Source organism: Mustela lutreola, chromosome 4 (genome assembly GCF_030435805.1).
Source record: "Mustela lutreola isolate mMusLut2 chromosome 4, mMusLut2.pri, whole genome shotgun sequence".
Classification (NCBI taxonomy): Eukaryota; Metazoa; Chordata; class Mammalia; order Carnivora; family Mustelidae; genus Mustela; species Mustela lutreola.
Genome location: NC_081293.1, coordinates 72,261,823 through 72,278,682, shown reverse-complemented (window position 1 = coordinate 72,278,682; position 16,860 = coordinate 72,261,823). Strand labels below are relative to the sequence as shown.

At 38.0% G+C, this 16,860-nt stretch overlaps 1 protein-coding gene across 2 annotated transcripts in view; it reads left to right on the top strand.

Moving 5' to 3' along the window:
• Positions 1-4,920, top strand: part of PRKG1 (protein kinase cGMP-dependent 1) — a 1,263,025-nt gene extending 1,258,105 nt beyond the window's left edge. For both annotated transcript variants that reach the window (XM_059170234.1, XM_059170233.1), the window contains exon 18: positions 450-4,920. In XM_059170234.1, coding sequence (XP_059026217.1) covers positions 450-548 — 99 coding nt within the window. In that variant the 3' untranslated portion in view covers positions 549-4,920. The remainder of the gene's footprint in view (positions 1-449) is intronic.
• The last annotated feature ends 11,940 nt before the right edge of the window (positions 4,921-16,860 follow it).

Here is a 16,860-nt window from a genome sequence, read left to right as displayed (position 1 = left end):
GCTGGCCTTCTTTGATTATGTCACAGCACAAAGCCCTGTCTCTCACCTCAGGACCTTTGCATGGGCAAAAATCGAACCCAATACTTAGTTTTAAAATAAAATTTTCTCAAAGCAGCTTTCCATCATCCCTCTTATACTCATTTTTCTTCGTAGCAGTAACCAAACTTTCTAGCTGTAGATTCTGCTGTAGATTGTTTTAATCTTACAGGGTACCCTCTGCTAGAGTAAAAACTTCATGACGATAAGAGCCATGTCTGGTTTTAGTCAGCACTGTGCCCACCCCCCCCCCCCACCACCAACAACGCAAAGCACAAAACCTGTACCTAGTAGATGCTTAAAAAAAATAGCTGTTGATTGGGGGAATGAAGAAAGAATGCTTTGTAAGACTCTGTTTGGCATTTGACTCCCCAATGCAGAAATCCTTTCCCTGTCCCTCCTCTCACCGGCAGGTGGCATCACCCACAGACACAAGCAATTTCGACAGTTTCCCTGAGGACAATGACGAGCCGCCCCCTGATGACAACTCGGGATGGGACATAGACTTCTAATGTATTTCTCTTACCTGCTTCTGCCTTGCTGAAGTCAGCTTTTCCTGAGACACAGCTGCCAGCAAACCTGAGGGACGGAGAGAAGATTAGTGCTCGGGGTCACCATGATGCCTTTGATCGATGCTGCTCCGGTAACTACAGTGGCATTAGGACTTATTGCTTAGATGACAGTAGTGCTCTTTACATGTTTTCTGTTGGATCCTCCAAATAGCAGTTGACATGGTGGTCCTGAAGCAAAGCCTTTCACCCCAGTAACGAGATGTCTTCTAGTGTTGCGATGACCTTGCTTTGCTCTGACTATACTTTGAAAGACGGTCAGAAACACGTCAATCTAGTCAAAGAGTCTGGACCTTGCTAGAATTATCAGGAAGATCAGAAAAATACGATAGTGGGTGCGATAGATGACCGTGGTGCAAAATCAGGGCTCTTCCTTTCCTTCCGGAGAGGTTGGAGGATACATTCACGCAAGCCGGTGTCTGCACCGCACGGAAGAGGGCCACGCGTCTGTTGGTCAAGAGGTCATGTCAAACCAGTGCTAGAAGTTTCCTGATTTAATTTCCCAGCCGTGCTGATGACGAGACTGAATGTTACCTTTCCTTTCCGACAGATTTTAAAAATTGATATGATCAAAAGCACAACTGCTATAGATTCTGCTGAGGACTCTCATAGCAGGCATATAGGCGTTTTCACAGAGGATTGAAAAAAAAAAACATGCATGATATTTGTTTCTTTTTTTGACTAATTGGCATGACAGAGTGGAAAAAACAACTCACAAACCATTTCATATCTTTTTAAAATACTGTGCTTCGAGATGGTCCTGGAAATAAATGACTAGCAGCCAACTGATTTTTATTTATTACCTAACATGCCCTCAGACTGAGGCTTAAAATATTCCCTTTTATAAAAAGAAACCCTTGGGGCAGGGTGGGGTGGAGAGGGACTAAGATCCATCCAAAAATAAAAATAAAAAACTATCTAGGTGCTATGTATATCTTTCATCTGTAAATGTCCGTGTCTGAGAAGACAACACAAATTCTAATCATCACCTGTGTAGCCAGAGACCCAAGCATTCTTCACTACGTTTACCAACCAAACTCCCATCAGATTTCACTTACACAACATGGCCTAGGTTTGAGGGGGAACGGGGATTAAAATCCATTCAACTGGCTTCTTGTCTTAGTCCTGAACCAAAAAGAGGAAGAGGAGGAAAGCACAAAAATCACTGAGATTCACCAAATGGGAAAGCTTGCTTCTGCCAGGTCAGGGAATGGGGCTGGACCTAGCCAGGTGTTGATGACTTTTTGGTGAATCAGCCAGTGTAAGTTCATGCATGTGTGAGAGTGGGAATGGAGTTGAGAAGAAAACAGGACCCTGCTTTCTCAAACAGAGCGTTAGCTAAGTAGGGCAGAAATTATTGCAATCCTGAAATGCATTTGAACATACAAAACTTACCTGCTTTTTTCATGAGGGGTAAAGAACCAGCAGTTGAAACTAAGTCCATTGTTGGCAGGCAAGTTGACTACAATTAGCTATCCTAGGTAGTGGACCATTCTGGAAGCTTTTCTTGGACAAGTAGCGTTCTACCTGAGGAAACGAATGTATACTCTTATGAGCGCTGATTTGGAACAGTGTGTGAATTTGGTGTATTAAATTGAAGGTTGCTTTTTTCTAGTATAAGGTGTTTTTATAAGTTAATGAAACATAAGCATTTCTGAAAAAAAATATGTCCACACAGGTCATCATACCATACCCAGGAAGGCATATATTACGATTTCTGTTTGAATTTTTCATACCAAGACTACTTTAGAATATGGTATCCAAACATAATCTAACATTTGGGGAGTAAAAATACTAAGAGCATACTACATACTATCAGAATAGAGTTACATTAAAAGTTTGATCCCAAGATGTTACTGTTAAATTCTTGTGTTAGTGTTTTCCCTTCCTTACAAATAATTGCTTAAGATCAATTTATTCCCCAAGATACCCACGTCCTTCAACAGACTTCAGAATATAAAAGTAAACCTACCAACCTAAAATCCAGCTATGAATGCTATTTCAGAAATTTTATCCTGCTTTTATCTGGGCTTTTAAAAGTATATAATTCCAACATCATGGTCACTGTTCAGTGATTTTTGTTAAAAAAGGTTTAGGCACACTAAAGTTTTGCTAGAATACTATGTGGTCACTAAGAGAATCTGCTCCTGCAATTTTTCAAATGCCCCAGCAGCACCAGAGCCTAGCGCTTGCTGTGGTTCACGTCTAAGACAACACTGTGTACACGTTCTCTGAGGAATGAAGACGTAGCATCCAGCTCAATGGAACTGTCAGTTTTCCCACCTGTTAGCACAGCTCCGTTACATGGCCCCGGTGGCATTGCATTAGGAGGTCTACAGCAATCACTAACCAAAAAAGTTGAACTACATCTTCCACAAACTGCTAAGTGAATACAGTCCTCTAATCTTCAGCATTGAAATTTAAGGATTTAAATCTTGTCTTAATGAAGACACTAGGGCTAAAATTCACGGTCAGCTTTGGAAAGTGCATCTCACTTTATTTCTGAACTGTTCACGCCCCTCTCTTTTCTTACACTAAACAACATCTGGATAAGTTAGAATAGTGCCAACTTGTTTGATTTGCTAACTGACTTTCTTGTTAATACTTTGAGTATGGGAAATAAGGGCTTTCTGTGCCTCTTGATACACAGGAAAACTGAAAACTGCCAAGGAAAGGAACATCATGATATCGGAGTTAAACTGAACACGTTAGAGAAAATGATTTCTGGAAATTTGCTATAAATGACCTTTATGTTAGTGTCTTCTTTGTTACTCACATATAAATCAGATCCACGTGGCATTGAAAACAAATTTTTTTTGATTCCATTCTTTACGAGTCACATTTTTTTTTACTTAAAATTATGGGATATGCATGTGAATCACACATGTGTAATATATAAATTCAGCTACTGAATTTTTCTCATTTCATTTCTACATGATGGAACTGAGGGTAAACTGAATTTTTAAAGAAGTCAGCTACCATACTGAAAATGAGGATATTAGAACTGATTTCATACGGTAGAGGTGATCTGTGCATTATCCATAATGATGTTTTCTTTCACAATAGGACCACAGACAAATATTTATGTAAATAGATATTTTTGTGTGATATTTTGTGGTACATATAACTTTTTTTAGTGTTTCACAGCATTATTATTTCATTTCCTTTGTATTGAATAATGTTTTTAGGTCCAAGTAGACTTGAATTAATGTCATAATTGTCAGTATTATTGAAAATTATGTCAACTGTACGGTTTCATCTGTTCCATAGTTTAGAACATGACCTGGCTATCTGGCATTGTTGCAAGTGCCTTAAATTCATGGCATCCTATTAAAAAACAAATTTGGTGTTATGCTGCATGACAAAGACAAATACACCTCAAAATGTTGTCCTTTCTTAGCTTGCTGCGTTTTACAGTTCTTTCTGCTAACAATTTATAAGCCTTTATTATATAATATTGATGAATTACAGAAATGATGAAGTTGTTCTCTTATTTCTGTTACACGTACCAGAGCTGTGTATCTGTTAATGAGATACAGCGTCATTTCTGTGAAATGTATAAATGTATGTGCAGGTCAAATTAATATATGACATACTATCAGTCTGTATACAGGTATTCCTGTTTTGCTAAGCTGTGCAGATTCAGTTAAAAACAAAACAAAAACAAAAAACCACTTAGTGCAGTCAAGTTCTAACGTCTCATTTTACAGACTCCATTACCAACTATCCAAATCAAAAGAAAAAATTGGGAAGTGACTGCTAACCACACCTCGTTATGAGACCAATGATGAACATGTACCTTGGTGCACTCCTCAACAAAACAGGATGCTTTCTGAGTTCTTGTATATGCAAATCATTTATGAGGCAAGTTTTCAACAGACCAGGCAAGGTAAACATTGGAAGTGTGTTGTTAGCCCTCCTCTTTATCTGCCCCTGAATTAACAGAGCTCTGGGACCTTGACCATGACTCAGAGGTTTGGGCTTTCCGAGGAAAGGGACATTTCTTCAAGCATCATCTATCCAATTTATTTCATTGTATGATGTTTTTACAACTGGTCAGTTCTTTTGTATTCTTACAGCTATGGTTGATTGTCCTCTTACAATTTGTTCTACATGAAAGAGTCCTTTGTTAGTCAGAATGCAACAACTGTCATCAAATGGTCATTGACCACTTGCACTCTTTTGATGTAGATTAAAAACTTTTTCATAAAATTAATCTGCTTTGATTTGCTCTGTATTTTTCCTGCAGCTGTTATTGCCGAGTGCCTGTTGTATACTTTATAGAGTTGAAATAAAAAAAATAATTACTTTTGAACTTGGTGGATGTTTCATTTCAGACAAGACTGCAAGAATATAGCTGATGTCTCTCATACTGGAATAGAAATACCCTGGAGTGCTACTGGAGAATGTCACTAAAACAATGTAAAACTTACTTATAACCCAAGTGTCCTTCACAACCTCATGCATTACGATCCAATGTAAAACTAATTTAGGAAATTGGTTTAAAGAATTCGGGAGGGATAATGTCAGGCCACCCAGTGTGAACAGAAAACCCCAGCCTTAGCAGTGCTCTGTGCCTCACAATTGCTACCTACCACCACCCACTCCTTGCTTGGGCCACCCCTTGTCAAATTCTGAACCAAGCAAACAATCAAAAAGATAATTCTTGTATAAGGCTGTGGACTATGAGGGAATTATTTTATGTGGAAAGCACCATCATGAATCCTTGTCTAAGGTTTATTTACCTGATCCCTCTGTTATGTTTTCTATTCATAAAGAATATACATTTAGAAAACAGTATGATGGCAACAAGTTCAATTCTTCAAATCCCTGGAAAACACACTCCTCTACCTCTTTGTTTCTCCCTGCCCTGAACAGAATACAAGTTAAAATTGACTGCCATATAAAGATTTCCTTAATCTGATTGTCTTTGTCTTGTTGACATCCCATCACCAGAAATGGTGAGTTGAAAACTCATTTCCAATGAAAACTAGAAATAATCCAGTTAGCTTCACCAGACAGAACCCATAAACAACTTTAAAAAATACTATGTGACTACAGCACATCCAATAATTTCACGTCTCCTGCAAAGAGAACTAAACCAAGGCTTGAAAATCAACCCCTCAGATTCTCAGGAATAGCCCTAGATGTGTAACGCATGTAACACAGAAGCACCACCACACTAATGTGTTGTTTTTTTTTTTTTTTTCTGAGAGCCCTATTTAGAGTTTTTCTCTGCATTCCATACTTCTTTCCAACCCACAAGGCCCATAAATTGCTAAAACAGTAATGTTTACCTATTACAACTGTGGGTTTCACCCAGGAGGAGTCTAGGGGGCAAAACACAAATCCATCCATACAATTGACAGATTAATCTCAACCTCATGCAAAAATAATAAAATCAAACCAAAAAAAGAAAGAAGAAAGAAAAAGTAAACAAGGCATGCCTACTAATCCTAAAGGTTGGCACAAATTTCATAAAAATTAATGGACAGGCTTTCAGGGCATATGGTCTAGACCAGTGTTTTTCAAACATCAATGTCATAATATGTATCTGGGAAATATGGTGAGAACATATTTCAAGGATCACCCATAGTTATTTTGAGGTAGCCCCAAAATCTGTATTTTTAATAAGCCCCTTAGTATATTTTAGTGAAAATATTTATACACATCCATGGAAGAGAAATAGGAACAAAACATTGATGGGAAAGCATTTCAAAAATGATAAGATAAAAGGGGAAAATAAAAAGTCATGGACATGGTTTCAGCCACGCCACCAGGGCACCCCTTCATGGAACACTCCAGAACACCTGGCTGCACTAGTCTTGGCTCCAGTAGCCCAGCCAGGGCACTCCCTGCCCTGAACACTTTCAGATAATCCAACTTCTACCCAGTTCAGCTTCAACTGTCCTGCCAGTGTGTATTTTGCTCAGAGAGCTCAGTGGCCATTCCAGCCTATACCCATTTTAGCTTTGACTGTCTTGCCAGCTCCCCTGCCTCTTCATGGAGCATGCCAGGACCTCCCAGACTGTTCCCTTCCTCAGTTCCAGTAGCCTCTTTGGGGCACCTGTGTGGAGAGTTCCAGAACACCCCAGTTTACATCTACTTCAGCTTCAGCTGTCCTGCCAAGATGAACCCCATGTAGAGCCCCAGGTGCCTGTGGCTTGCCCCTTTAGTTGTAGCTTAGTTGTAGCTACCCTGCCAGGGTATTCTCTGCACAGAGCTCTGAGGCTCCCAGCCTATACACTTCCCCAGATCCAGCCACCCCACCAAGGCACCCCAAGCACAGAGTGTCCTGGGACAACTGGCTTGTACCCATCTCAGCTTCAGCTATCCTGGACAGGAGTCATCAGTGCATAGAACACTGGGACACCACAGCCTGCAGCCTCTTGGCTTTAGCTACCCTGACAGGGTTCCTGCTGCTGGAAAGCCTCCAGATCCCTAGCCCATGCTAACCACAGCTCCAGCCAGCCAGAAAAAGTCCACCAAGCACACACAATATACATAGAAGACAGCCTCCACAAGACCATTCCTTCAAGTTTTGAAGTAGTTATTCTGCCTAATCCTCAGAAACAAACAGAGAAGTCAAGCAAAATGGGGGGACAGACAAATATGCTCCAAAAGAAAGAACAAGAAAAAAAGTTCAGGAAAGGAGCTAAATCAAACAGAGACACTACTGGGCTGAAGAGGAGTAGAAGAACTCAGTGAAGCCTTTAAGAAAGAAAGAAAGAAAGAAAGAAAGAAAAATATTTAAAAGCACACACTGAGGGAATCAACAGATTCACAGTTGCAGAAGAATTTATCAGCAGTCTGTAAGCAAGGATAATAAAAAGCACTCAGTAAAACCGCAAAAAGCCATTAAAATTTTAGAAGTGAGAATAGCTTAAGGGGTCTCTTGAACAACAGCAAGTAAACATACACTTATATTATAGGGATCCCAGAAGATGATGAGAATAAAGGATGGAATACTTATTTATAGAAATAATTGCTTAAAAACTCCCCTAATCCAGGGAAGGAAATAAATATCCAGGCCCAAGAAGTACCAAGAGTTCCAAACAAGATGAACCCAAGGAGGTCCACACCACAACACATGATCATTAAAATGTCAAAGCCTAAAGATAAAGAGAGAATTTTAAAAGCATCAAGACAGAAACAAAACATTACCTACAAATGAAAACAGATAAGGCTATTTGCTGTTCTTTTTTTTTTTTTTTTTTTCCCCAGTAAAAACCTTGCAGGCCAGAAGGGAGTGGCATGTAATATTCAAAGTGCTGAAAGGAAAACAAAACAAAACCAAAAAATTACAACTAAAAATATTTTACCCACCAAGGTTTCTCGTTCAGATTTGAAGACAAAGAGCTTCCCAGACAAAAGATAAAGGAGTTTATCACCACTAAACAAGAATTATGAGAAATGTTAATGGGAATTCTTTGAGTAGAAAAGAAATGACCATAAGACCAAAAAAAAAAAATTATAAAAAAAATGACAGCATATACATAAAATGTAGAAGAGGGAGCAAAAAAGAAAGTCCCCTCCCTTTCTTTTTAGAATGTGTTTGAACTTAAATGACCAAATATAGAGGGCTGTTTACTTAGATTATATATGAACTCAGTGGTAACCAAAATCATAAAACCTATAAAAGATACACAAAAAAATGAAAAGAAAGAAAGGCAAGATAGCACTATAAAAACTTATCAGTCACAAAGAAAGAAGAAGAAAGAGAGAAGAACTATAGAAACAAGCAGAAAGCAAGTAACAACATGACACTAGGTACATACATATCAATAATTACTTTAAATGTAAATGGCCTAAAAGCTCTAATCAAAAGACATAATAAGATGGTGGAACAGATAAAACAAGACTCATCTATATGGTGCCTACATGAGACACACTTTAGATCTAAAAACACCTACAGACTGAAAGGGAAGGGATGGAAAAAATTTAACAATGCAAAGGAAAACTAACCAAAAAAGCCAGCATACCAATATTACATCAGACAAAACAGACTTTAAAACAAAATTGTAATAAGAAACAAAGAAGTACATTACATAATAATAATGATCAATCCAACAAGAGAATAATTGCAAATATCTATGCAACCAATACCAGAGCACCTCAATACATAAAACAAATGTTAATGGACAAAAAAAGAGAAACTGACAGTAATACAGTAGGAGTAGGGCACTATAACCTCATTTACATCAATAGATAGATCATCCAGGCAGAAAATCAACAAGGAAACAGTGTCTTTGACTGACACATTGGACCAGATGGACATAATACATATACACAAAACATGTCATCCCAAAACAGTAGAATGCACATTCTTTTCAAATGTACATGAAACATTCTCCAGAAAAGATCACAGTTTAGGCTGCAAAACAAGTGTCAATAAATTTAAGACTGAAATCATGCCATGTATCTTTTCCAACCGCAACAGTATGAAACCAGAAATAAATAATAAGAAAAAAAAATGAAAAATGCACAAAGACATGGAGGTTAACAACAGGATACTAAAAAACCAGTGAGCCAATGAAGCAATCAAAGAAGAAAAAAAATATTCATGGGGAGAAGTGAAAATGAAAACACAACAATCAAAAGTCTTTGGGACACAGCCAAAGCAGTTCTAAGAGAGAAGTACATAGTAATACAGACCCACTTCAAGAAAACAAGAGAAAGTTCAATAAGTAATCAAAATTTACACCTAAAGACACTAGAAAAATAAGAACAAAGTCCAAGAGGAGTAGAAGGAAGGAAATAATAAAGATCAGAGCAGAGATTCCAGGAAAGATAGCAGAGTAGAAGGACCCTTAGCTTACCTCATCCCAAAGATATAACTAGATAACAGACACGTCAGTGTAAATACCCCAGAAAACAACCTGAAGACTGGCAGAACAGACTCTCCACAGCTAAATTTAGGGAAAGTGCCACAGCAAAGATGGTAAGAAAAGCAGACACATGATCAGGAGCTGAACAGACCACAGGACTCCCCAGGGGATAGAGAGACAACACAGACCCAATGAGAACGGAGAGAACACAATCTCACACCAGGAAGCCTGGAGGAGGAACACAAATTCCCATAACATTTGGATTTGAAGTGTGCCTGAGTGGCTCAGTTGTTGAGTATCTGCCTTCAGCTCAGGTCATGATCCCAGCATCCTGGGACTGAGCCCCACAATAGGCTCCTTGCTCAGTGGGGAGTTTGCTTCTCCCTCTCCAGCTCCCTCTGCTGTGTTCTCTCTCTCTCATGTATCTCTCCGTAAAATAAATAAATAAAGTCTTAAAAAACAATTTGGATTTGAAAACCAGAGGGGCTGAAATTTACCAGTTCTTGCAATTAGGAGGCTTAATACATGGAACTTTAAAAATCTGTGGGCTCCTAGAAAAGCCAGAAAGGAGAGAGGAAACTAAATCCCCACCTTTAAAGAGACAATACAATAAATAGTCCCTCTGAAACACAGAAGCAGTAGTTTGAAAAACATCTGCGAAATATGAAAGGGAAAATTGATTACTAATCTCAAAGCATGTGCTGAAAGGGGCAGTGATTGATCATTGGAAGACAACATTTTCAAGCATAATAACATTTGCATTATAGGGATCTGAAAAGGAGAAAAGAGAAGAAAGGGGGCAGAAAATTTACTTGAAAAAATAATAGCTAAAAACTTCCCAAATTTGAGGAAAGAAACAGAAATCCAGATCCAGGAGGCATAGCTCACCCTAACCCTAACCCTCAACAAAATCAACCCAAGGTGGTCCACACCAAGACACATAGCATTTAAAATGTCAAAAAGTAGTGATAGAGAATTTGAAAAGCAGCAAGAGAAAGAAAAACCATCATGTACATGGGAAACCCCAGAAGGTCTCAGAAGATTTTTAACAGAAACTTGGCCAGAAGGGAGAGACATAATATATTCAAAGGGCTGAAGGAAAAAATCTCTGCAACTAAAAATATTTTATCCAGGAAGGTTATCACTCAAAATAGAAGAGATAAAGATTTTCCCAAACAAAAGCTGAAGGAATTTGTGTCTACTAAACTAGCCCTACAAGAAATGTTAAAAAGGACTCTTTAAATAGAAAGAAAAGACCATCTGAAGGAGTAAGACAAGTAGGAAACACAAAATTACTAAAGTATATTTATAAAAATCAGTAAAAGAATTCACAAAATAAAAGGATATAAAGGATGAGACTCTATACCTAAAAAAATGATGAAAGAGAGTAAAGAATTAGTTCAAGGGAGGGGGGTGAGGAGATGGGTGAGCCTGGTGGTGGGTATTAAGGAGGGCATGTATTGCATGGAGCACAGGGTGTTATATGTAAACAATGAATCTTGGAACACTGCATCAGAAACTAATGATGTATTGTATGGTGACTAATGTTAACACACACACACACACACACAAAGAATGGGTTCAAATTTAGACAACTATAAACGTAATATAGACTGCCATTTGCAGCTGACATTATATACAAACAGAATGGTAATCGCAAATCAAAAGCCCATAAGAGTCATGCAAAAAATAAAGAGAAAGAAATCCAATTATATCACTCAAGAAAGCAAAGCAAATGGTCAGAGAAGAGAGCAAGCAAAGAAAGGAACAGAAAAGAACTACAAAAACAAACATAAAGCAAGTAACAAAAGGGCAATACTACATGACTATTGATCATTACTTTGAAAATAAATGGACTAAACATTCCAATTGAAAGACCTAGCGTGACAAAATGAATAAAATATGACCGATCTATATGCTGCCTATGAGAGACTCATTTCAGACATAAGACACAGATATATTGAAAGTGAAGGAACAGAAAACGATTTCCCATGCAAATGAAAGTGAACAGAAAACTAAGGTAACAATACTTGTATCAGACAAAATAGACTTTATTTTTTTAAGATTTTATTTATTTGAAAAAAAAGATTTTATTTATTTGACAGAAACAAAAGCGAAAATGAACTTTTGGGACTTCATTAAGATCAAAAACTTTGGCACAGCAAAGGAAATGGCCAAGAAAATAAAGAGGCAACCCACAGAATGGGAGAAGATATTTGCAAATGACACTACAGACAAAGGGCTGATATCCAAGATCTATAAAGAACTTCTCAAACTCAACACTCAAAAAACAGATAATCACGTCAAAAAATGGACAGAAGACATACAAATGGCTAACAGACATATGGAAAAAATGTTCATCATCATTAGCTATCAGGGAGATTCAAATCAAAACCACGTTAAAATACCACCTTATACCAGTTAGAAAGGCCAAAATTAACAAGACAGTACACAACAAGGGCTGGAGAGGATGTGGAGAAAGGGGAACCCTGTTACACTGTTGGTGGGAATGCAAGTTGGTGGAGCCACTTTGGAAAAAAGTGTGGAGATTCCTTAAGAAATTAAAAATAGAGCTACCCTATGACCCTGCAATTGCACTACTGGGTATTTACCCCAAAGATACAGATGTAGTGAAAAGAGGGGCTATAGGTACCCCATTGTTCATAGCAGCAATGGCCACAGTTGCCAAACTGTGGAAAGAACCAAGATGCCCTTCAACGGACAAATGGATAAAGAAGATATGGTCCATATATACAATGGAATGTTATGCCTCCATCAGAAAGGATGAATACTCAACTTTTGTATCAACATGGGCAGGACTGGAGGAGATTATGTTGAGTGAAATAAGTCAAGCAGAGAGAGTCAATTACCATAGGGTTTCACTTACTTGTGAAGCATAAGGGATAACAGAGAGGACATTGGGAGAAGGAAAGGAAAAGTGAATTGGGGGAATTTGGAGGGGGAGATGAAGCATGAGAGACTGTGGACTCCGAGGAACAAACTGAGTTTTGGAGGGGAGGTGGGTGGGGAAATGGGTGAGACTGGTGGTGGGTACTAAGGAAGGCACATATTGCATGGAGCACTGGGTGTGATGCATAAACAATGAATCTTGGAACACTGAAAAAATAAAATTAAATTAAAAAAAAAAAAAGAAAAGAAAAATCAATCACCATGATACATCATATCAATAAGAGAAAGGATAAAAACCATATGATCATTTCACTAGGTGCAGACAAGGCATTGAACAAAGTACAACAATCATTAATTTTAAAAATGGTCAATGGGGTGCCTGGGTGGCTCAGTGGGTTAAGCTTCTGCCTTCGGCTCAGGTCATGATCACAGGGTCCTGGGATCAAGTCCCGCATTGAGCTCTCTGCTTGGCAGGGAGCCTGCTTCCTCCTCCTCTCTCTCTCTGCCTGCCTCTCTGCCTACCTGTGATCTCTCTCTGTCAAATAAATAAATAAAATCTTTAAAAAAAATGGTCAATGAAGTGGGGTTAGAGGAAACTTAGCTCAACATAAAAAGGCCATATATGAAAAGCCCATAGCAAATATTATACTCAATGATAAACAACAAAGCTCTCCCCCTAAGATTAGAAACAAGACCCTCTCATCACTTTTATTTCAAACAGTACTGGAAGTCCTATCTGAGGCAACCAGACAAGAAATAAATAGCATCCAAATTGGCAAGGAAGAAGTAAAACCCTCACAATTTGCAGATGATATGATACCATACACAGAAAACACTACAGGGGCACCTGGGTGGCTCAGTTGGTTAAGCATCTGCTTTCAGCCTGGGTAATGATCCCAGAGTCCTGGAGTCAGGCCCCGTGTTGGGCTCTCTGTTTGGTGAGAGCCTGTTTTTCCCTCTCCCCCTATCTCTCTCCCCACTCATTCTCTCTCTGTCAAATACATACATAAAATCTTAAAAAAAAAAAAAAAATAGAAAAGAAAACCCTAAAGACTGCCACCAAAAACTACTAGAATAAATGAATTCAGTCAAGTTGCAGGATACAAAAATAAATATACAGAAATACATTGCTTTTCTGTACACTAATAAAATAAAAGAAAAAATAATATAGCAATACCAATTATAATTGCACCAAAAAGAATGAAATATTTAGGAAAAAATTAAGTAAAGAGGTAAAAGACCCATATGCTGAAAACTACAAAACATTATGAAGGACACTGAAGTCAACACAAAAACATAGAAGGACATTCTATGTGCATGGATTCGAAGAATATTGTTAAATTATCCACCTTACCCAAAGCAATCTACAGATTCAATGCAATCCTTATCAAATTACCAACAGTATTTTTCACAAAACTAGAACAACAACAAAAAAAAATCCTAAAACTTGTATGAAACCACGAAACACACCAAATAGCCAAAGCAATCTTGAAAAAGACAACTAGAAATATAATACCAGATTTTGAACTATACAATAAAGTTGTAGTCATCAAAACATTGTGGCACTGGCACAAAATTAGACACTTAGATCAATAGAATAGAAGAGAGGGCCCAGAAATAAAATTAATCTTTGGCAAAGGAAGCAGGAATGGAAAAAAGACAATCTCTTCAATAAATCATTTTGGGAAAACAGACAGAACATGCAAAAGAATGAAACTGGACTGTTTTCTTTCACCATACACAAAAATAAACCCAAAATGGATTAAGGACCTAAATGTGAGGCCTGAAACCCTAAAAAATCCTAAAAGGAAGTACAGCAGTAATTTCTCTGACATAGACCATAACATTTTTCTAGATACACCTCCTAAGGAAAGGGAAACAAAAGCACACACATACACAAAAAAGTAGTGGGACTGCATCAAAATAAAATGCATTTGCATAACAAGAGAAACCATCAACAAAACCAAAAGGCAAGGGAGAAGGGAGAAAATATTTTCAAATTATATATCTAATAAGGGGTTAATATTCAGAATGTATAAAATACTTATATAATTCAACATCAGAAAAACAATTAATCCAATTAAAATATGGGCAAAAGACATGAACAGACATTTCTCCAAAGACATTCAGAGAGCCAACAGACACATGAAAAGATGTGCAACATCACTTATCATCAGGGAAATACAAATCAAAACTACAGTAAGATATCACCTCTCAATGGTGTTGGGAAAATTGGACAGCCATGCAGAAAAATGAAATTGGACCATTTCCTTATACGACACACAAAAATAGACTCAAAATGGATGAAGAACCTCAGTATGAGAAAGGAATTCATCAAAATCCTTGAGAAGAACACAGGCAGCAACCTCTTTGACCTCAGCTGCAGCAACATCTTCCTAGGAACAACGCCAAAGGCAAGGGAAGCAAGGGCAAAAATGAACAATTGGGACTTCATCAAGATCAAAAGCTTTTGCACAGCAAAGGAAACAGTTAACAAAATCAAAAGACAACTGACAGAATGGGAGAAGATATTTGCAAACGACATATCAGATAAAGGACTAGTGTCCAAAATCTATAAAGAACTTAGCAAACTCAACACCCAAAGAACAAATAATCCAATCAAGAAATGGGCAGAGGACATGAACAGATATTTCTGCAAAGAAGACATCCAGATGGCCAACAGACACATGAAAAAGTGCTCCATATCACTCGGCATCAGGGAAATACAAATCAAAACCACAATGAGATATCACCTCACACCAGTCAGAATGGCTAAAATCAACAAGTCAGGAAATGACAGATGCTGGCGAGGATGCGGAGAAAGGGGAACCCTCCTACACTGTTGATGGGAATGCAAGCTGGTGCAACCACTCTGGAAAACAGCATAGAGGTTCCTCAAAATGTTGAAAATAGAACTGCCCTATGACCCAGCAATTGCACTACTGGGTATTTACCCTAAAGATACAAACGTAGTGATCCGAAGGGGCACGTGCACCCGAATGTTTATAGCAGCAATGTCCACAATAGCCAAACTATGGAAAGAACCTAGATGTCCATCAACATATGAATGGATAAAGAAGATGTGGTATATATACACAACGGAATACTATGCAGCCATCAAAAGAAATGAAATCTTGCCATTTGCGACAACATGGATGAAACTAGAGCGTATCATGCTTAGCGAAATAAGTCAAGCAGAGAAAGACAACTATAATATGGTCTCCCTGATATGAGGAAGTGGTGATGCAACATGGGGGCTTAAGTCGGTAGGAGAAGAATAAATGAGACAAGATGGGACAAACCATAAGTGACTCTTAATCTCACAAAACAAACTGAGGGTTGCTGGGGGGAGGGGGGTAGTTGGGAGAAGGGGGTGGGATTATGGACATTGGGGAGGGTATGTGCTTTGGTGAAGCTGTGAAGTGTGTAAACCTGGCGATTCACAGGCCTGTACCCCTGGGGATAAAAATATATTATATGTTTATAAAAAATCAAAAATGAAAAATTTAATAAATAAATAAATAAGATATCACCTCTCAGCTAGAAGAATGGCTAAAATTAAAATGCTAAGAAATAAGTGTTGGCGAGGCTGTGGAGAAAAAGTACTTCTTGTGCACTGTTTGTGGAAATGTAAATTGCTACAGCCACAGTGGAAAACAATATGAAGGTCCTCAGGAAATTAAAAATAGAATTACCAGATGATCCAATAATTCTACTACTGGGTATTTACCTAAGGAAAATGGAAACACTAATTTAAAAAGATATGGGAACACTGGTTTACTGCAACATTATTTACAATAGCCAAGGTATGGTAGAAACCTGAGTGTCCATTAATAGAAAAATGGATAAGAAAGATGTAATGTGCATGTGTGTATGTGTGAGAGAGAGAGGGAGAGAGAGCGAGCAAGCGATATTACTCAGCCATAAACAGTGATGTTTGTGCCATTTCCAACAACATAGATGGACCTAGAGGGTATAATGCTAAATGAAATAAGTCACACTGAGAAAGACAAATACTATATGGTTTCACTCATATGTGGAATCTAAAAAAAAAAAAAAAAAGAGTCAAACAAAAAGCAGAATCATACCTTCATACTTATAAATACAGAGAACAAACTAATGGTTGCTGTGGGGAGGTATGTTAGGTGATGAACAAAGGGGGTAAAGGGGAGTGGGAGGTACAAGCTTCCAGTTATGAAATGAAGCAGTCACAGGGAGAAAGGTGCATCATGGGGAGTAGAGTGAAAGGTATTATAAGGTGATAGAGAGGGCGCCTGGGTGGCTCAGTGGGTTAAGGTGATAGAGAGTAGCTACACATGCGGTGAGCACAGCATAATGTATAGAGATGTAGAGAGGTACTAACATTTGAAACTTATGTAACATTGTATGTCAACTATACTCAAAAAAGCCCTGGATTTCCAAAGTCTATTAAGTACTCTCGAAAATGTTAAATGGCACTTATATAGATGCCCCTTTCATCTTCCATATTGAAATAGTATATTAATAATAAACTATTT